This window comes from Thamnophis sirtalis, unplaced genomic scaffold (genome assembly GCF_051295495.1).
Source record: "Thamnophis sirtalis isolate CommonGarterSnake01/CBP01778 unplaced genomic scaffold, rThaSir2_p1.2 scaffold_1, whole genome shotgun sequence".
Taxonomy (NCBI): Eukaryota; Metazoa; Chordata; class Lepidosauria; order Squamata; family Natricidae; genus Thamnophis; species Thamnophis sirtalis.
This window is the reverse complement of record NW_028261381.1, coordinates 91,955,861-91,979,596: the sequence shown is the minus strand read 5'-3', so window position 1 is coordinate 91,979,596 and position 23,736 is coordinate 91,955,861. Positions and strand designations below refer to the sequence as shown.

The window sequence follows — 23,736 nt, the reverse complement described above, 5'->3', positions numbered from 1 at the left end:
TCTATGATGATGTAATGATGTGTTATATCATTATAACTCTGTGGAGTCCATGGTTAAATAGCTCCTGTTGTTTGCAACTATTTTATAACATTCTACCTGATTATGAGTTCAGCTTATTCCATATATCCTGAATACAGGATCACAGGCATATCTATCTTCTTCAGTGAGATATTCCTTTAAGTAGTTAACAGAATAACAAAATAACACAGTTGGAGGGGGGACTTTGACAGTTTCAAACAGGAAATCCTATATTTCAGAAAAAAATTGCTGCCCAATCTCTTGTTAAAAATGTCCAGTGTGGTTTTTAAACCTTCAGACTGCAGGCAAGTCATTCCACTGATTAATTGTTCTAATTGTCAGTAAGTTTCTCCTTAGTTCTAGGTTGCCTCTCTCCTTGATTAGTTTTCATCCATTGCTTTTTGTTCTACCCTCAGGTGCTTTAGAGAATAGCTTGACTCCCTCTTTTTTTTTTTGGTCAGCCTCTCAGATATTGCTATCATATCATTCCCTGGTCCTTCTTTTCATTAAACTTGACATAACCAATTCCTGCAACCATTCTTCATAAGTTTCAGCTTCCCAATCATCTTTGTTGCTCTTCTCTGCATTCTTTCTAGAGTCTCAACATCATTTTTACATCATGGCAACCAAAACTAAATATAATATTCCATGTGTGGTGTTACCAAGGCATTATAAGGCAGCACTAACACTTCATAGGATCTTGATTCTATCCCTGTGTTAATGAAGCTTAGGATTGTATTGGCTTTTTTTGTTAGCTGCAGCACCCTGCTGGGTCAAATTTAAGTGATTGTTCAGTAAGACTCCAGATGCCTCTTACAGTTTTTTTCTAAAGGATAAATATACTCAGTTTATTCAATCTTTCCTTATTGTTGTACTTTAATTCTCTCTTATAGGTTGCAGAACTAGATACCAAAATCAGGTTTATCACAACTCGATGCCACTAGCTTGACACCACCAGCAGGGGGCGGTCTTCTCACCACTGCCAAGTCCTTGCTGCCAACTCCCAAGAAGGCTGTCCTCTTCTGGCTGTGTCGAGGTAGTAGTGTCAAGTCCTCCCACTCTAATCCCAATCAAGGTGAAACCTGATCAATGCAGAAGGCAATGGAATGAGTTCTTGATGTCTTTTAAGAATTATACACCTGTAGATGCAGGCTAAAAACACCATTTTTTAGGAAGTGTGCTGTATTGGTGTTTACTTTTAGCCTGTACTCAACTGCAGTTTGTGACTATGACAAAGGATGGGACAGCACGTAAAAAAATGATACACTGAAGCTATGCTTCAAAAATGCAGTTTCCTTCATGAGAATAGAATGTATTCTGCTAATCCAGTTCAGTACTGAATCCAATTTGTTTTATATTTCCCAAATGTCTTCCTTTAGTAAAGGTGTCCCTATATGTTGTTGATTCCATTATTATTATGGGTGAGAACATTCAGCACATGACTTAAAGAAACAATGAGATGGTATTCTTTCTTTTCCTATGTCTTTTGTTTATAAAGAGCATTCGTCATGTTCAGTTTTGGCTGTGTATAATTGCCATTTAAGAATTTAATGCTTCAGTGACTTGGAAATCAAGGTACTTGGAAATATGTTGCTATATGGAACTGCTATATAAAGTGAGATTGTGTATGTGTAGAAGTGTATCTGTGTATCTCACTAAATGAACATGGCCATTGGTAGAGCTTACTGACCATTGACCTCTTGTCTTCTGCTATATTTATTTGAGTTATTCTTCCTGGCAATTAAATCCCTTTAAGCTTCAGTCTTTTCCAATTACGCTTTTGTTTCTTTCTTTGTTTTAAATAATACGTAGGCTTATTTTTTTATTCTATTTTATGATGGATTGTCATATCAATCACATTCTTCATCATACTGGTTTAAACACAAGTAGGAGCTTTTGCATATTGATTGCATATAATATTATATCAACATTTCTTTGAAGATTTAGTAAAGAGCTGTTAATAGCATTTCTTTTGTAAGCATTCTCAAATTGTTGCTATGATAATTGAACCAATGATGTAACTTTATCTCTGTTTTGTTCTATTTATGTCTTTGAAGCTTCTAAAATTAGCCTGCATGGTGACTCAAGTATATTCAGATGGCCAATGACCAAAAATTTGGCAAGACTTAAATTTTACCTAAGGGGTAAATGATAAATTAAAAAGCACCAGAATGGTTAAAGGATTGAATTATTCTTGGGTAAACTGAGTAAGAAAGAAAATGAGATGCATAAAGCATAGTCTCAGTAAGTAGCAGTATCTGGATAATGTTGCTTGAAAATTCAGTGGACAACTAAGAAAACCAACAAGGGTAATCAAATAAATCAACCATGGGTTCTCACCTTGAGTTCAAATTATTAGGCTCCAATTATCTTAGTTCTGACACATTATGCAATGACCTAGCTCTTTGAGAAGGCTGTAATGGTGGAAAAGGTGAAAGGAATGAGAGGAGGATGACCAGCAGAAAGGTGTAGTGGGGATGAGTTAACCATGGAAGACCTGAAAGACCAGGTTAGAGACAAATGGCCATGGAGAAAAACTACTTACATGGCTACTATGAATCACTAGCAACTTGATTGCATATAATCAATCAATATTTCAATAGAAACTGTCAGGGAATAAGAAGTTTGCAAGCTAGACTGAGAAATTGGAAACAAGATCCTAGAAGAAGGAAATAGCAAATCACTTCCTTACTATTTTCAAGACAATATCAAAATTGTGTAAAGTCACTTGGAGTTGAGCTGAACTTGAGATATCAAGTTTATATTTAACTTTTATTAGAAGGTTATTGAGACGGTGGTTGATGCTCAGTTTTGGAAAATTGTGGCTAAAGTAGATTATGTGGACTTTTTCATTCTGGGTTCGGGTGGGCATACAGTACTGAAATAACATCATTCATGATTGTGAATGACCTCTAGAGGACTCCAGACTGGGGTGGCTTACCTGCCTTGGCCATCCTGAATATCATACCATTGGCCATGGTATTCTTCTCAGTCAACTTTGGGAATTAAGAGTGGGAAGTATGGCTTTCCTGTGGTTTTCTTTCTTTCTCCACAGTTGGCTTCAGTTAGTTAGTGGGTCCTAGGCCCTGGGCCCCATCAATGCACAGTTTCTCAGGGCTTAGATTTCTCTCCTTTCTTTTTTAGCATTTACAAGAAACTGCTGGGTAAGATTATTCACCATCATGCAGTACAATATTGTCAATATACTGATTATACCCAATTATACATCGCCATTGGCCAAATAGCTGGTGCTGTTGTGGTGTTATTCAAGTACCTGGAGACTATGAGAGTCTGGATGGAAGGGATTATTTTGATTCAAACTTGGTAAACAGAGTTGCTTTGGGATTGTGGCACCCCAGCTTTTAGTATTCTATCATCTTTGACTTTGTATGGGGTTGCAGTCCCCTAGACTAAGCTGGTGCTCAACCTTGTTGAATTTATGGCTCCTGGTCAACAGCTATGGCTACGATGGTCTTTATACATATTTGGGTGCCAATTATGTTCTTTCCTAGACTAGGAAACTTTGCTCACTCAAAGGAGACTTTGCTCACTCACACTTGTTCACTTCTGATTTGATTACTGCAGCATGTTCTGCAGGATGTGGTTCCTATTGAAGACAATCTAGAAGTTACAACTGATACAAAATGCAACAACATATGTAGTTGTGGGTATCCCTAAGTTTGCCCATGCCTATTGCCCAAGCTACTGGCTCCTGGTTTCTTTCCAGATGTAATTCAAATGTTGGTCATAAGATTTCTGCCACACACAGGTGATTGGACTAGAAGGCCTCTGAGGTCCCTTTAGCCCTAAGATTTTATGATTTTATGTAATGATTAAACAATCACATGTCAGGCTCCACAAGCAAATGTCTTATCTATTTTAACACATCTTCACTTACATCATATATCCTTCCAGTCTAACCTTTTTTTTATATTCTCGTAGCATTTCTGATTTCTTTTCATCCATTTTAATGTATTTCATTCCTTTAAATCCTACTTTTCAACATATTGTAATGCTATTGTTCCCATAGAAATCTCTAAAATATTCCTTTGAGCGATCCTCCACTTCTATTTCATCCCTTCTCCATTCAATGTTGTTTCTTTTAATTCCCATTTACTTTCCTATACGCCTTTTCACCTACTTCCAAAACAATTTTACTTCCATGAAAAAGAGTCAGCATTTACTCTGCCTCTTAATCTTTGCTCCTTCCTTGCTATATTATTTCTGACTATCTTTTAACTCCTTATACACTGTACTGTATTTTTCTCTTTTTTTAAAAAAAAGCAGTCATTCCCTATACCATTTTTATCATTCACAGCCTCTTTCATTTTATCATTCCATCAAGCATCCTTTTCCATATTTTTCATTAGCGCAACTCCACACACTCCTGGGACTCTCTGTAATGTAATTCTTTTCATTCTGTTCTAAGAAGCGTCTGCCTTCTTTTCTCTTAGGTTCATTTCCCATTCATTCTGTTGAAATGGAAGATTACTATTTCTTCTAATACTCTTTCATATATGCCTCGAACTTTCCTGTTCCTGCAGTAATTCTGTTTTCTTTCTCTTGCCTTATTTTCTTCCTACTCCAGTTTTTCTTCAACTTTGACACCATTAAAAACTGATCTGTACCAGATGCAGAATTCTCATCTCCCTTAAAAATTTTCATGAATTTTTCACATCTTGACATCATAAACAATGAAATAGCTTGCTTTTATATTTATATTCATTCATTTGGCCTATTTATATATGACTAGATTTATGTTTAAACCATACTTAGATAGAAATAGACCCTCTTCTAGGCAATACTCACAGGGTAGGCATCATTTTCATTTCCCTGGCTTTTCAAATAGACCTATCCTTTTTATTCCTGTGGTTGCTTCTTTTATTTCATTGCATTAATTCTGGTTTGATAACCATCTCCCATTCATTCAAAATGTTGCATAATTTTCCTCTACACTCTCCTGAAATTAAAGTTATTATCTATTTATTATATTTTATCCCTCCTTTATTATTTTATTAGTAACCTAGGGTGGTGAATATACATAACATGTTCCCTCCTTTTCCTCTTTCCCCCCACAATGCTCCTGTGACAGGGGTTGGGCAGAGAGAGAGAGTGACTGGCACAAGGTCACCCCGATGGCTTTCATAGCCAAGACCAAGAACCAGGCCAGCAACCAGTACATCAAACTGGTCCTCAATTCTTCCATTATCACAATTCCAGGGACTTAACATACAACTATCTCTAATCTGTGAATTCCTACTTCTCTATGTATTCTTAGGGCAGTAGATGACACAAATCCATACTTTTTCAGGTATGTTTTGTCCAATTCATTAACAATTAAAGCAACAATTTCCTTCATGCATTCATCAACTCTATTCCACAAGATCAGGCTACCTTCATTCAGATGTATACATCATTGTTCTCTTATTTTCAAAGCCCCACAACTTACCTATTTTTCTTTATTTAATTTCAGCCATTAATACATTCTTCTTACGTGCAATTTGCTTTTACTATCCAGGTTGCAAACTTTCACATGCTATAGTCATTACCAAATGGACTCACTTATATGGTCTGCTATGGCTTTGGTCAATCAAAGCTTTTGGATAACATGTTTTATTTAAAAAGTGAAGATATAGAGTAAGTAATTAGCCTTGGCCATAGCTGTGTAATATGCAATATTCCTTGCTAGCAGTAAGAACAGTACTGGACAGTATTTTGGCATAATTGGCAAATGAAACAAACCCCATTATATCTGAAATATGTTCATGATATTCTGTGAAAGAAAAGATCTCCATCTTGCAGGTTAACATAATGTTTTTTTATTTCCACCAACCCAGAGGTATCTGCAGTGAAAGGACACTCACTTTAAGTTGCAGCTTCCAAGGATGAGAGAAAAAATAGTTTTTACTGTATCAAATGTGGTATTCAGCCAGTTCTGACAAGTTCTGGAAAACCAGTAGCCGGAAAAAACCAGTAGTTTGGAAAACCAGCAAATATGGTGGCCTCACTCCTGCTGCCTCCCAGCTGATCTTCTTTTGTTGCCCTGAACAGGAGAACTGAGCTGGGAAGCAGGTTAGTGGGGTGGGGAGGGAATGGGGATTTTGCAGTATCCTTCCCCTGCCACGCCCACAGAACCAGTAGTAAAACTTTTTGAATCTCACCACTGTACTCTATGTATATATGTTTTCATGTATTTACATCCAGCCTTTATTATTTTTACAAATAACTCAAGGCGGCAAACATATACGATACATCTCCTTCCTCCTATTTTCTTCACAACTACAACCCCATGAGGTGTTTGGGCTTAGAGAGATTACTGGCCCAAAGTAACCTGGCCAGTAATTGTTCTATTGCTTTAATCACAAGACCAAACTAACTCTCCAAAACTGTGTTTTTTTTTAAGAAATAAAAATATTTTCTTTCTACATATTAAATGCAAACTCGGAGAGAGATCTACACCCATAAAAATGCAAAGAAAAACATTGTTGAAAAAGATATACCCCAGAGAAAAGATATGGGATTCTAATAAAGATCTTCCTAAGGTGTCTATGGAGTATATAGATAATTGCTGGGTAGTACTGAACCTTGATTAGAGAAACAAAATAATAAAAAGAGATTTAATTACAGTGATTTTAAAAAAATCCTGGAACTCATTCTTCTAACCCTTCTGGTACTTGGATAACATACAGGGCCCTAGATTTACCTTGATGCTGCAGTCTAAGAATTGATTGGAACCACTCCCCCTCATCTCCTTTTCTTTCTTCAGTTTTCTCAAGTGAGAGAAGCTTAAAAAAAAGGTTAGCTATAGAAGCAAGATATAACTAAGACAAGAAAATCACTACTTAAGACGATGAATCACCCTGAGGCTACAGGAAGCATTGTTTCTTTGAAAATAAAAGACTGGGTTGATTTCTCTCTGTTAAGTTCAGAAGAAAGGAATTCAAAGCTTAGAGCAACTGTGAACCCCCTATAGCTCCTCTCTGTGCAGAGAGGTTTTTCACACATAGGAAGAATGATTGCAAAGGATCCAAAGAATACAATCCTTTGGAATATTATTTATTCAGGAAAGTTCTGTAGAAAAGAGATGGGAAGGCCCCTGGACTGATAGACTTCCCAAAAGATGGACTGGCACCCTATCCTGCCTCCCAATGATTATTGAAACATAGGATAAGGGAAAGAATGCTGAATTCAGGAAAATGCCTGAAATTGGAAGGCTCATTGTTGATTTACTGACTGATTCACCACCTGCTGTGGGAAATATTGACAAACCAATTTCAATCCAGTACCGGTGGTATAATCAATTAGCCATCTATTAGCAAGACACAAAGACCATTCCATACCAATCTTAGATTTATTAACTACCTGAGAAACAGATAAAGGTTTAGCTTGTCCCCTTACATATGAGTTTGCACTGTGAGATTCTCTTTCAGTACACATGCCTGGCTTCTCAAAATACACATATAATCTCTTTGCCATTGGGTATCCTTCTAAAATCTAATCCTCATGCTTTTCAGTGACAATATTTTGTCATGGATTGATATAGAGAAGTCTGCAATAAGGGACTCATCTTCTAAAACAGCTTACACTAGTTCTATACCACTTCAGTCACTTAGCTTGTAATTAGGGAGATAATTGGGTCAGTTCTTACTTCTCCCTCAGCAGATCCCAAAACAAGGAGAACCTGTCTGAGCTTTTTAGTAAATAATCACTTACAGATAGTCCTCAACGTACAGCAGTTCCTTTAGTGATTGTTCAAAGTTACGATGCACTGAAAAAATTGACTGTTTTTCACCCTTACGACCATTGCAGCATTCCATGGTCATGAGATAAAAATTCATATGCTTGGCAACGAACCCATATTTATGACAGTTGCAGTGTAGGGTCATGCAAACAGCTTTTGCGACCTTCTGACAAGCAAATCCCCTGGGGAAGCCAGATTCTCTCAACAACTATGTTATTAATAACTACAACGATTCACTTAATAAATGTGGTAAGAAAAGTTGTAAAATGGGGCAAAAATCATTTAATAATTTTCTTGCTTAGCCACAGAACATTTGTGGTCACACGTGAAGGACTGCCTGCATAAGAATGACTTCAAATTAGATACCTCTGGATTCAGAATTTACGAAATAGCTATCAAAGATGCTTTTTACCTGAATATTTATCCTTGCTGTCCCCAGTACTCCACAGGAATAGTGCAATCAGTTTGAAGAGAGTCTGCATCTACAGGAGTACAAACCTATAGCTCTGTGATGGCAAATCTATGGCACGCGAGCCACAGGTGGCACCTGGAGCCATATTTGCCGGCACAACACCTTTCAGCTCCAGTGAGCATGCTTGTTCTGGCCAGAAGACTTTCGGCCTTCCAGAGGGCTGGGGGAAGCTGTTTTTGCCCTCCCCAGGCTTTAGGAAATCCTCCAGAGCCTAGGGAGGGCAAAAAACAGGCCCCAATAAGCCAACAAAAATTTCAGCTGGGCCGTGGGGCCATTTTTCACCCTCCCCAGTCTCCAGAGGCTTTCCTGGAGTCTGGGGAGGGCAAAAAATGGCTCAACAGTCAAATTAGAAGTTTGTTCCTGAATTTCCAGTTGGGCTGTTGGGCCATTTTTCGCATTCCCCAGGCTTCAGGAAAGCCTTCTGAGCCTGGGGAGGTGAAATCTCTCCTTCATCTGGGGGGGAGTGGTGTACACAAGGGGCTGCACATATGCAGTTGGGAAGTGCACAGGCATGTGCAGGCACACAATTTTGTCACACCTTTAGAAAAAGGTTAGCCATTACTGCTATAGCTCTTCTCCATTGCAAATTTAATCAATATCCTCTCTGTGTAGAAGCCTTCTTGAAGTAAACTTCTTCTAAACTTCTAAACATGCTGATTTACAACTCCCAGAATTCTCTAGGAATAGACCCTAGAATGTAATGCCTGCAGAGAAGTGTCAGGCTTTTTTATTTTAAACTAGTATTTGTGGCTTTAGGTTTTTGCTGGTATCAACAACATGATCAACCTCAGGAATAAGCAGGGTCTCCCCCCCCCCCCCCGCCAATCCTTTCTCCAACTATTCAGTGAGGGCAATTGTTTTTGCTGGCAACATCAAAGAGCTTGTTAACTATGTGTCTTACTGTGCCTATTGCCTCATTGGAATGTGGCTTTTATCTGCAGATTTGAATGATGAATACAAAAACATTAATTTAAAAATAGCAAGCACAGAAAAAGGAATGGAATGAAAATAGTGTTTTTGCTTACGATGCGTAGCATGTGTACAATTTCTAGAATCCTAAGTGACATAAAGGTAATGTTTTCTTTAAAACTGGAGCTACTGCTGGTAGGATCATTGAGATGGAGATATCCTTCCATTTAAATGCAATGCAAACTTAAGCAGTTCCTACAAATATATTTTTGATCAATGTAAAACAACCAGAAAAGAGTTATCCTTCAATATATTCAGTATATTTTCCCCTGAAAATTGCAATGCAGTTTTCAAGGGAAAAGGCATGAGACTGAAGTATGTATGAATGTAGTGTAGTGTAGCATGTACAGTACTACAGTATTAATATTGTAATGGTATATTGATAAAAATAAAACCGTACAAATGTGTTTGGAAAACCTCCAGTTTTCAGTAAACATTACACACACACACACACACACACACACACACACACCATCATCATCATCATCATCATCATCATCATCATCATCATCATGAGAAATACCCATGAAAATGTATGGATGTGATCACCCATACACATATTCACAAACTGATAGAAAAAATATATGAAAAAAATAGAGTTAGAAAGTTAAAGAAATCAGATTTGAAGGATTCCTTATCTTCTTTTGTCTGTGCCTGATATTTTACTTGGGGAAATAAATAAGCACAAGCAGCTTCTACCAGCTTCAAGCAACTATCAACTTTACATTGTTCCAAAGTATTGACTCATTTTAAGAAACATTGTATGATGATAAAATAAAACATGACAGTCTTGTTTTTATGGAATGGACAGTCGTTTTCCCACCTCCATCATTCTAAAAAAAAATTAATCCCGAAGTCTTATGGGAAGCCACCAGACCAGGTCTATGTCAAGCCTGAATTTGACATATGCCACTCTTCAGGTAAACAGGTACTAAAGAAACAACCAATCAAGATAAGAAGACAAAAACCAGTGAACAAAAAGCTAATAATTAACTTTCATGCACCAAGTCCAGAGGTGGGCTACTGTCAGTTCAGGCAAACCAGTAGTTAAGATTATGCATAGTTCAGCAAATTGGAAAATCCCACCACTGGCTGGCTCCGCCCTTGCTCAGTTTTTGGCCATTTTCTGGGCCATATTCAGGCCATTTTTCAGGCCACAATGTCAAAAAAACTGTCTAAAAATGGTCTCAAAATGGCCCCTCAAAAGTTCAGAAAATGGCCTGCAAAACGGCATGAAAATGGCCCAAAAAGTCCACCCTGAAAATACCCCAAAAACCAGCCTGAAAACAGCCAAAAACCAGTCAAAAATGAGTGATGGTGAGGCCATACAGTGGTGGGATTAACCCTAACCAGCTGAATCCTATCTCTGCCTTTGAGGCAAGTTGCCAGGAGGTGGGGCTGGGTATGATGAGTGACATCACCCACCCAGTCACATGACCAACCGGCCATGCCTGTCCAGTCAGAGAACTGGTTGTTAAGTTATTCAAGTCTCACCGCTGATCAAGTGGGACCATATCATACCCACCAGCTTACAGCTTCAAGAAAGGTTAAGGTGATCCAGAAAAGAATATGTGATACAGGTTGCTGGCAAAGGATTAAAAAAAAGCTATATAGGTTTTAGTTGGATGTTTCCCAATTAGTACACATTCCAATTTTCCCAAAACCCTGTCCATTCCTTAGCCTGGTTGCACAGGGCAAATGAGCATGACTAACAATCTATGGTACATTGTTAATGTGTATGTGTAACGCTGATATAATTGTAATTAATAAAGATTTGTAAATTAACAAAACTATATTCCAATGAACATTTCACTATTGCATAAAGCATGAACTTGTATCCCCATCAAAAGTAAATGAAGATGTCCCCTAATAAATCCCATTTTCATACACTGGCCAAGGTCATGTTCCATGGACCCTCACCTGTCCCTGAATAGTACACAAGGGAGTCAGGACCCATGTATTGCTCAGTGAGTTGTGGAAGAAAGAAAAGTGATTGACATGTAGATATAGAAATGTATAAGAGTCTCTGTGGATTTTACTTCGCTAGCTGTTGCCAACTTTAGGGAGTGCTGCTCATATCTGTTTCATGGCTGTTGAGCCAGTACTATCTGAAGACATTTCCACACTCATGTGATAAGCATGGAACACTGTACCTTTCCACTGAAATGGTACTTATTTATCTACTCGCATTTGCATGCTTTAAAACTACTAGGCTGGCAGGAGCTGGGTGAGGACATGAGCTCAACTTTTCACATGGCGCTCTGGTTTCAAACCTGGGCTTCAGTTTCCCAGTTGACAAGCACTGCATCTTAACCACTGGCAACACGCCACCCAATATACAAATGTATATGAGTGGATAACTTTTTTTTATTGTAGTCTAAAAGACAAAGTATTTCCTTTTCCCACAAATAAATGGCATATACAAAATACTAATTTGGAACTCAAAGTTCACAAGCATAGGGAACTGCAGCATCTACACTGAAGAAAAATAAATAGCATGCAAATTTTATTAGAACTACTTAAATGCAATGTCTTTTCACAAAATTCTCATGGTTTGGCCTTGTTATACTTTATTTATGTCATGATCCAGGTGAAGTACATTATGCTGATATTTACTCATTTAATGAGATGCTATACAGACCACCACAGTAGGAAAACAGGAAGATCTGAAGCCCAAAGCACTTGTTCAAAGCAGCGAGATATTTGTTTGGAAGTCAGGAATTCAGTCCAGCATTTCATACTTAAATTACTTTGATTTGCATATATGGCTTCAGGATGTTGCTCACTTCATTTTTTATCAGCTTGCTTTTGGTGGCACTATCAGCTAGCAGTAATGGTGTTTTTAAACTTAATCTTCCGCCTGTGCACAAGAAAGACTTCAGGGTCATTTCTCAATTAGATGGGAAGATAGTGCTGAAGGGTGACAAGATTCTAAAAAGGTATTCCAGTTTGACTTATATTGTTAGCACCCAAGACCCTCCTAATCACCCCATTTGACAACTACCAGCCTTCCTTCCTAGACAATTCTGAATAATACAAGAAATTATTTGGCATCTTCAAATGCAGTACTGTAAAATGTGATTCTCTGTTGAAATCCATTGCTTTGATTTAATTGGAAATGTTTCACACATAGAGAAAATAATTAAAGGGCATGTTCTCTGGAATCACATTTGATGTAAGCCAGGTAGAAATAAATGTCTTATTATAAGAACTCTCTAATGCACATGAATATATGTCAGGAGTAATGTTGGAAGGTGTGCTTTTTGTTTTCCTATTTTCCCTTTTATTTATTTTCCTTCTCTGCTATTGGTTATTTAGATTACATAGAGTAAGAGGTATTAATGCAAATTACAGCATCTCTTTTTCCTTTCTGGTGCAGATGAAAGACTATGATCCTAGGTGGAAACAGATTCTATATTAGATATATGAATCAGGCTTTCATCTTGCTTTAAAACTAATTGCATACTTTAAAATATTTAGGGTGCCAAACACATGTTTTTCCCCTTCTATGCCATCAAACCATGCAAAGAACCATCATTAAGAAGAAATGACTTATTTTGGCTATAAATCCTAACAAAATTACAGAATACTATTTTGTGGGGAATGGGAGAAAGTTTTTCTTTCTATATACAGAATCCTAAAGATGGTCTCAGTGTAATTTGCTTTGATGTATTTATTAGGGAAATGTGTTATAGGAAATTATACCACATGATTCATCTTGCGGGGGCAAATTATCTGCTTTTGCATCTTCCTATCCAGGAGACAACATACATTTTATGGGTCCCGAATTCCTATGCTTTCCTATATCAAGAACATCTGACATATCTGGATTTTTATTTTATATGAGAAAAATAAAATATATTTTGAACACACATTTATTGAATGTTCATTATACTACTACATCAAGTTTGCCCCCTACCCCCAGATTTATAAATGTAAATGAAAACCTAATCTAAGACTAACAATTATAAAATCAAATTCACCACATACCATTAAAACTTGGTTAGTACATTTAAGACTACAAACTACTTTTCTTTATTAAAAAGTATAAGTAAATACTGAGAAATCCCATGTATTGTTTAACATACAACTGGGCTTTACTTTCACAGAAATGTGTTATTTGCTTGAGCAATGGAAAAGAAAAACAGAACAAAGAGAGTTGGAAAGAATGTACTGATGACCCTTATCATCTCTGTTAAATGTTGGTGCATACAGTGCAAAATGCACAAATTACAGATGTATTTTCTTGATGAATTTTTGTTTATATTAGTCAGTGATTAGGGTTGTGAAGAAATAGGTGCTGATCTTTCTCAGCTACTGTTAAATTGCAAAGGCAAGAGGTACTGTCTGATTTTGCATATGTCCTTATTTTAATGGATCTGCAAACGCAGGAATAAAATCCAGTAAATTCCATTCAAATAGTCTTTGCTTCTAAGTAGGTCTGAATAATGTTGTGCAATGCAAATAGCACATTAGACAGGGAAAAATATTTCCTTAAATTGCTGGGCAAAAATAAATAAATACTGTAAGTAAATACAATAATTATTTCTGAAGGAGTCACTTGTATAATTATTTTTGTAACAGTATAGACTTACTATTTAATTCTATATTTAAAAAGATGCACTTTTATATATATTACACTTCATTGAATAATGTGGGACTCCCTTTTGATGTAAGGATATATCTTTGTCAACTGCTTTTGGTGTTTACCTATGAGACATGCAAGTTTCTTCTTTTTCTTTCTTACTAACTTTAATTTTGATCCTATCTAAATATGAATCCAGTAGTCAAAACTTCCCATAAATGGTTGAAGAATGCTTAGTATAACTAGTATAACTATATATAGTTACACTATAAAGGATCACTTGTTTGATTAGATCCAGTGGTGTTCAGAGGATCTTGCTGCTTTTGGTACAACAGCAGCAAGATCCTCTGAACACCACTGGATCTAATCGAACAAGTGATCCTTTATAGTTACACCAGTTATACTAAGCATTCTTAGTATAACTGGTATAAGGTCTTTTGGTCTTTTTTGGATCTTCATGCAACATTGCAAAATACATAGAAAAGGAATTTATGAACAATACTTCAATGCTGCTTGTAACGAGTGTTTGGAGTAGAGCTTCAAATGTTGTCCTTCTTTCCACTAGATTCTATGTATAAATCAAACTTGTAATCTGATATAAGCTCTGACTTATGAGACTCCATCTTCCCATGCATGCTTATTGACTGAGTTGAGATTTTACTTGATTGCAATAATGTTAAGTGTACAATCAAAAAGGAAGGCACCTGTCAACATGGCTTATTCGAGATTACAAAAGAATATTGACTGAATATTGATATATTATTCTTCAAACATACTTATTCATGGAAAACTCCTCACCTCTTCAGAAAAGTCATTTTGAATACTTTTTAAATTCCTTTTTTCTAAAAAATTTTTTTAATAATGATGAATTAAGTGAACTTTAGGAGAACAATTATTACTGTGCTAATTAGTGTCACTCAGTATGAGAGGTATACCTCAAAGGATATGGGATTCTTTGTAATATTCTAATTAACATATCTTGATGATGTGCCACATAGTGTAAAATAAAATGAGTGCAAGTTAAAATAATATTTTAAAAAATAGTTTAAAATCAAATTAACTGGGGCAAAATATTTTGCTAATATTATTGTCTTAGAAAGCACACTTTGAGAGCTGGCAACACAGCCAGACTACTTACTTATCCTAAGCACAGCTAAACTATTTTTCAAAAGTTCTTCTTCTTGCAGAAGTGGGACTATCATCAATATTAATCAAGATGCAAAAGCTACCTGTCAGAGCAGTGAGGTTACAACTGAGCAATACCAAAGAACATCCCAACAATGAACACAATGCTCATTTGCTCTCATGAGGGTCCTTGATAAATTTAACCTGTCATGTCGTGAGATTTATGGAGTATAGCTTTAATAAGTAAAGATTATATCATTTTTCATTATGCTGTCAGCAAGCTTCTAATGTGATCGCTAGTGCACCAGCACTTTGAGGACCTCCAAACAGAGAGGCAGACTTTGAAATGAATATGTTTAGACAGATTGGCTTCCGTGCCAATCAAAATTATTTATCCATAACCATTTTTTAAAGTACCCAGTTCTGTGCTGGAAAAAAAACCTACATAGACATGTCTAGAAAGTTCTTAGAAGTCATGTTCAAGTTGAAGAAATCTTTTATCTTTACCCTTATCTTTACCTTTTTTATTTTTTAGAAATTATACAGGTCCACATCGAAAATCAGGACAGTCTGCATGTACATTGTAGACTAACAAATTGTGCCATAAGAGATATGTTTTTGTGAGCAAGAGGTCACTTCATCCCTAGAACTCATCCCAGTATAAATCTTACATTAATGTAGCATTTCCCTTGTATCTGATGCAGTGAGCTGTGGCTCACAAAAGCTTATGTCTTTAAGTACAATTTGTTAGCCAGGAAAGGTGCAACCAGAGTCGTCTTAATTTTTGGTTACCAAAGAATAATATGGCTGTCTTTCTATAGTCCAGTACACAGAAAGCTCAAGATTTAATGTCTATTTTCAGTAGAAAAGATTTGGAAGCTGAAGATAGGAAGGATTCTTGCACAAGGCAGACCCTGGAGAGCTAGTGACAGACAATGTTGATCTAGCTGAATAAATAGATGCAGGTAGTATTCTCACACTGCAGTAAGCTAAGTCTGCTTAACCATATGTTTATTGAATTAACTACAACTTCATGGGTTTGCACAGCACGCTAAACTATTAATCATGGTTTGACCATAAAGCCTGGTTTCATAGCTCATTAAATGAAAATGAAGCACCCTTGCTTTGACTCTATATATTATGGAGACACAGTCAAAGTCTGACCTAGTATAAGGCAGATTCCTATTTTCCTGTAGATATACTTCAATGCTTTCTATTTAACTAGAATATTACATACTGTATAATTCTCCCTACCTGTACTTTTCATATCACCCTCCTGCTTTGAAGATTTATCTGTTAAGAGGAAGTTTAAAAAGAGAAAGTTTTGCCAGAAGTGACTTTGTAGTGTGTATTTTAGAATACTTTGTTGGCAATTTAATTATACAACCTGCAGGGTGGGGATTTGGTGTCCTGGTGGTGTGCAATGCCATGCAGGTATTCAGGAACTTTAAAATCCCTTATGTAAGGATCCTAGCAAAATGAGCAAAGCAACTGTAGAACCGGTAATCCTAAATTTAGTACTTTCTTCTTTAATGGTGATAGAAGTAATTTTAAAAGTTCTTTCTTAATTTGAACTGAAGAGTTCTAGCCTTAGGGTAACCTTTCCACTACAGCTCCTCTCCAGATTGGTTTATAATTAATCACACTATCTTTTTTTGAGATCCATCATGCCTTTGACCTCTCTCTCCATGGCTGACAAGCTAGAGCAATGGTTTTGCATCTCTAAAGTTGTGCTTAAAATACAAATTAGATTTGTGCCACATTCCCAGTTCCCCTTTTTTTCTATATTCTTTGCAGGAGTAGTTTTATGGAGTTCCTTGCATCCTAAAATCTAAAAGAACAAGAAACAGGTGGACAAATCACATTTCCAGTTTACGTGCTATCATACATAACCAGAGGGAGGGGTATTTACTATTTAGTAATTTTGCAATACTTATAAAACTTTGTTGCTAGCTTGTTTCTTGAGGCTGTCTGCAGAAAGTCTAATATCAACCCATTAACCAAAAATGCCTGCGGCAAGACAAAAGGATTGATAAGTATTAAGAAGCTTAGCAATTGTCTTATCGGAGCAGGGCAACCTTGGTATACCTTCCAGTTGTTTTGAATTACAGCTTCCACAGCCTCCTGCTGCTTTCCATGCTTATTGTAGCTTATGGCCATTAAAGTCCAAAACATTTGGAAAGCAACCATTTCTTTCTATCACAACTGGATATTGCTAACAAAATAATTCTGTTCTTTTTGATAATAAGTAGTAAAATAATTAGACTGAAAAATTTTCCAGAAGCTGCCTGACATCCATACACAATAGAATAAATACTATTGAGCCACGGTGATGCAGTGGTTAGAATGCAGTACTGCAGGCTACTTCTGCTGATCACCAGCTGCCAAAGTTTGGCAGATTGAATCTCACCAGTCTCAAGGTTGACTCAGCCTTCCATCCTTCCGAGGTGGATAAAATGAGGACCCAAATTGTTGGGGGCAATAGGCTAACTCTGTAAACTGCTTAGAGAGGGCTGTAAAGTACTTTAAAGCTGTATATAAGTCCAAGTGCTATTGCTATTGATAGTCACAAGCATAATCTGGTTAACATTCATCATTTCCTTCTCTCCTCCACCCCAAAAAGTAATGGCATTATTAACATTTTTATTATTATTTGTGAGATAAAGAACTTCTCAGCCTTTATTTAATCTTTAACAAGCTTGTATATGGCAACCTAGAAATTATGTCCATGGATTAAACTTTTAAAAAAACAATCCCAGTAAAATGAACACAAAAATAAAAGGAATTTTTGAGAAATCTTGTATTCTGCTTAAAAAGCGGTGCTGAAATACCAATTTTTACAGGAGCTTTGATCAGGAGCTTTAATATTTTGCACAAACTCAATTAGCACATGGCAAAATAACTTTCTTCTTTTCTCTTGAATGCTTTGAAAATAAAAGTTGTAATAAGAATATACAGATTGAGTTCTCTGTATTTTAATCCCCTGGTTACTCTTCGTTGCCTCACAGTGGCACACACACCTGCAAAAAGCAGCTTGGAGCAATTTATCATTGCAGAAGGAGCCACTTTCACTGGGTAATAGACAAGAACAAGTTAAAATGTGTGTGAAACAAGATGCAGGATGCTGTCATTGCCCAGAAAGTCTGCAAAAAGACACATGAGGGAAATCCAAATGTAAACAATGCCTGGGAATTATTCCTTTTTCCATTGGCTCTATTTAGCTCATTTATTTGGATAAAAAAGTGTCTAATTTACAAATCAAACTTTCCATTAGGATATGGACTTAAATCTGTCTATTGAGTGCAATTAATATTCTGATTCAATTGGCAACATGTTTCATGGGCATATATTTTGCACAATGCTATTACTAGCTAGCAATAAATTTTTACTGATACTGCAAAGTCCTTAAGTAAAAGATCCAAATGCTTAGGGACCAGGTTTTCATATTTTTTATTGCTATTTCACATATTTCATTTAAAAATATGTTTGGAGGCAGTGTGAAAAGTAAAGGAGTTCCCCAGCACACATATGCACTGTGGTAATACTTTCTTTTTTCCTAGAGAAAAAGATAGATTCAGTCTCTTTTAGGCTTTCTTTCTCAAAGGATCTATTTAAATAGGTTTTGCCACCTTTAAGAAAAGCTTTCCATTATCAATATCTTTTACATAAAGCAAAGTAAAACAAAACAAATCCCTGCTCCCAACAATAGTAGTCATATAGATTCAGTGGCAATGATTCAGTAATTCAGTTCATCTGGAGAGTAGCAGTTTGTGAAAAGTTACCTACGGCAATTTGGGGATTCCAAACAAATTCCTGATTATATTCTCACATTCTTCCCCCTCTCTTTCATACCCCCCTCTCTCCTCTCTTGTTTACCCACTCCCTGTCTCTCTCCTCTCCTCTCTTCTATGTCATAGGGTCATGATGAAAAACCTATGACATGTGTGCCACAGGTGGCATGCAGAGCCCTCTCTGCGGCATGCCAGCTGTTACTCCAACCCAGCTCCACCATGCATGCATGCGCACCTCCCACCATCCAGCTGATCTTTGGGTCTCTGCTGTGCATGCTCGGGAGGAGGGATGCATGTTCTTGGGGGCACTTGCATTGCATTTTGGGGGTTCACATGTGCGTGCATGCTGCCCCATACCCCATTTTGGGCCTGGAACCAACCTGAAAGCCAAACCAGGGCATGGAGGTGCCTCACATTTCCCCTTGCACCCCATTTTGGGCATGGAAGGCCTGCACCAACCTGGAAGCTAAAACTGGGTGAGGGTGGTGGGGCGCATGCATGGGGGATGTGCATGCATGCATATGGGTGGGAAGCATGCATGGGGGACACATACATGGGGGATGCTCGCATTGCATTTTGGGGTTTTGCTGGGCACTCAGCACCAAAAAGGTTAGCCATCGCTGTAATAGGGCATTTGTTTGTTATTCCAATGTGTATCCCTTTGCATTTAAATTAAATGACATTTGCCATTAGGTTGACCATTCTCCAGCCTGACAAGATCTTTCCTTAGTTCTTAACAATCATATCTGATTTTACTACTCAGAATAATTTAGAATCTTCAGCAAATTGTGTATCCCTAAGTCCTTAGCTTTTATGAATGTGATTAATGTATAATTCCAACAAAGTCTTTCCTTTATTGAGAAAATTATCTTTAAAAAAAAAACAGGAAAAACACATGGCACCTTATCCAGTGATTGCTAAATTTGTTCAAGAGCTTTTGATAAGGAAGGTTATCCAAGACTTTTTGACAGTCCACATACATACATAGAATTACCAAGATTACCTGTGCGTATGGTGCTTCTCAACCTCAGCAACATGCTGTCCAGGGAATTCTGGAACATTTAGTCTACCCATTTAAAAGTCACTGAGGTTGAGAAACACTAGTTTAGTATGTTGTACTTTGGCACATATTTTTAAGAGAGGTGCTGCATTGAATACCAAAAGGGAGTTTAGCTAATTAGCACTGGCAATATTACAAAGTGCATAATCTTCTTTTGTATGTGACTTGCATGTACAACTAAAAATGTCCTTTTTCTTGTGGAAGAGTGTAAATTCTTGTTTATATTCAAAGAAACCAATGTTTTAATCCCATATGGAAGGGAAAAAAACAACTTGATGACTTCCGCCTCCAGTTTCCCCATCTAAAGCTGATCTTTTTGAAAGGGCTTCTATCCTGCATCATTATATTGCTTTCTGGGTATTGCATTATTAGTCCATGTGAACCAGAACAGGAATAAATGGGGAATTTGAATTTGAATCTGAAAGGACTTTTGCAGTATGCCTGTCAGTTTAATTGAAAGGATCATCCTGTATTTGTAACATATGCTTAGCACATTAATGTCATAAATGTTAATAGTTTTTTTTTTAAAAAAAATGCAATATTCATTATGTAAACTTCTCTCTATGGAATAGTATTAGTTACTGAATATTTGATTACACATTACTAATATCAAAATATTTCTCTCCTTTCCTTAGAACAAAAGCCTGAAAAATAAACTCCTGTCAGGGAATAAACTTTGTGGAATTCATGCAGAAGAGGTAAGGAAAAAATATACAAAAAAGTGTTATTCTGACTATTATAAGGATAGCTAAATAAAACACCCTCCCTCAGCAAATTGTCCTGTGGATTCTGAACACTTTATGAGCAATTCCAAGGCATTCTGGAAATTTGCTTGATAGCAAACAATGCATCTTAGATTCCAAAAATTCACTTTCATTCCAAGAGTGAGAGATTAAGGGGGGGAGGGGATGGTGCCAACCAAGTTGACAGCCTACTAGTAATAAAAGAATCTGAGCAGGCCATGGATTACTTTTTCTAAACAATCTCTTCTTTTCTCATTAAGCTATAATTCTGGATTTGGACTGCCTGGTCCCAACAAAATGGTTGATAGTTATATGCTATATATTTATCTAATTGTACTATTTAGCCCATTAGGGCTATGCATAGTGTGGAAGTGGGGATAAAGTATGCGAGTATGTTTGGAAGATGGACCATTTCTTCTTCTATATTCCTGAATCCAGAACAAACAATTGAATTGAATACACATTTTAATGACTTAGGAACCACTTCTATTCTAAAAGTAATGGCACTTTCATTGAATTTCAAGAAGTTATTCTCTCACTGTTTGGCTGTGAAATAGTTGTTAATCCCATTTGGATTCATTGGATTTTTCTCATTAGTTTTATTTCCAGAGCTCTCACATCAAATCAATGCAAAGGAGGAAAACAGGCATTTCATGAAAGATTTCACCCACAGTGATAACAAAATAAATCTATTGTTGCAGGTCACAAATTAAAGAATGTAAGGAACTAGTTATGGCTACATAGGTTTTTAATATTCTTAATTGAAAGTAGTAGTAGTAGTAGTAGTAGTAGTAGTAGTAGTAGTAGTAGTAGTAGTAGTAGTAGTAGTAGTAGTAGTAGTAAGGCAGTTCTGGTCTGCTGGATCATTTGGGCATCAGCAAATAATTTTACAAATTGATATGGAACTGAAATGAAGAAATGTAGAAAGTGTTCAGTACTAAATTGTTTCTGCATCAGATTCAGTGTCTATATAAGATTTTTTCAGTGTTAGGTAGTATCAAAATCATGTTATTTCTTAATCTATTTCCTTGTTTACTACCTTGCCCTTTTGAGTCACATTGGGCAGCCTACAAATTGTGGACCATTTGTTATAGAGATAGCGGTCTTTTTTTCCATGTTCACAATTATTTATGTACGTATATGTTTATCATTCATTTATATGTTTCTAGGCATCTATTTATGTTTGGCTTTGACAATACGTTGTTTAAAAAAATTAAACCCAGACACTGATCTGGTATACATTTCTGAGATCAGCAATTTTATCTAAAACATGTAACCTTTTAAAAACATGGGTAAATAGTATTTTCACAATTATAAAAAATAATAGATATAATTTGAAATCTCTAACTAACTATTAACTATTGCTATATTTTTCAAGGGTTGCAAATTAACTTAATTTTTGTTTCCATGCAGAATAGACATGATTTGTGTGATCACATAAATAATGCTGTTTCTTATTAAAAGAAGAGGATGGATACCTTCAACATTTCAAATAATTTAGTGCCATGTTTTAGGCAGAAAACTTTGTGGTGGCTCAAGCCTAGTAGATGAAATGCATTTCAAATATCCATTCCTGGTCCTACTGCTATAACTTTTGCATGTGCTTATATAGATAGATAGATAGATAGATAGATAGATAGATAGATAGATAGATAGATAGATAGATAGATAGATAGATAGATAGATAGATTTATAGATAGATAGATAGATAGATAGATAGATGATAGATAGATAGATAGAGATAGAGATAGAGATAGAGATATATAGATATATAGATATATAGATATATAGATATATAGATATATAGATATATAGATATATAGATATATAGATATATAGATATATAGATATATAGATATATAGATATATAGATATATATACACACACACACACACACATATATATATATATATATATACACACACACACATATACACATATACACATATACATATATACATATATACATATATACATATATACATATATACATATATACATATATACATATATACATATATACATATATACATATATACATATATACATATATACATATATACATATATACATATATACATATATACATATATACATATATACATATATACATATATACATATATACATATATACATATATACATATATACATATATACATATATACATATACATATATACATATACACATATACACATATACACATATACACATATACACATATACACACATATACACATATACACACATATATATACACATATATATACACATATATACACATACATGTATACATGTATACATATATACATGTATACATGTACACATGTACACATGTATACATGTACACATGTATACATACATACATACATACATACATACATACATACATACATACATACATACATATATATATATATATATATATATATATATATATATATATATATATATATATATAAAATGAAGAATAACTCTTTCCAGATTACTATCTCAGATAATCGTAGAGTGACCTTGGATTATTTTCACATATTCATCCAATGTCATATGCTTGCTTGCAGTGTTTCCAGTACAACCAATGGGCTTGAGTACTTAGTGTAATCAACTCTTGGTTATTTTGACTGTGATTGACTGAATAGTTGACTTTAGCAATTAACTTTGGCTTTTGCATTGTCTCACGATTGCTGATCTGGGGAAATGGTTAATGAACATGCTTCTATCTTTAGGAATTCTCCAGGGAATATATTATGTTGGAATAGATTTACACAAATAACTACTGGAGTCAATCTATCCTGGTTTACATTACGGGGGTTGCATTTTCCAAGCACACATTTACTTATATTTGTTCTCATATTTCAAAATATCATCATCGGCTAAATAATATTTTTATTTATGTCACTGGATTTCGCTTCAAGGAATAATTAATCCTGCTTACTTGCTTCTTCCACTGCATTAAAAGATTCTATAAGTGAATTGAGTCATGTTCTAGAATATGGAGAATTCATAAAGGTCCTACCTTGCTACCACCTTGTCAGTTGAAAATCTTCTCTAGAATGTAGTAACATGGTACATAAAAATATCAGTCATCACAAATGAGCTTTATTTAGGTACAGCTTGCTTGGTGGTATTCTGTGGAAGTGCTTTGAAACATCTAGTTCATGCTATAAAGGCAATTGATTGCACGTAATATATGACGATGCTAATAATTGACATGGATTTATTAGACAACAG

General features: G+C 35.8%; 1 protein-coding gene across 2 annotated transcripts in view; it reads left to right on the top strand.

The window, feature by feature from the left end:
- The window catches only part of LUZP2 (leucine zipper protein 2), a 377,051-nt gene that overhangs the window by 261,369 nt on the left and 91,946 nt on the right, over positions 1-23,736 (top strand). For both annotated transcript variants that reach the window (XM_087718962.1, XM_087718968.1), the window contains exon 6: positions 20,397-20,459. In XM_087718962.1, the coding sequence (XP_087575088.1) occupies positions 20,397-20,459 (63 nt within the window). The remainder of the gene's footprint in view (positions 1-20,396; positions 20,460-23,736) is intronic.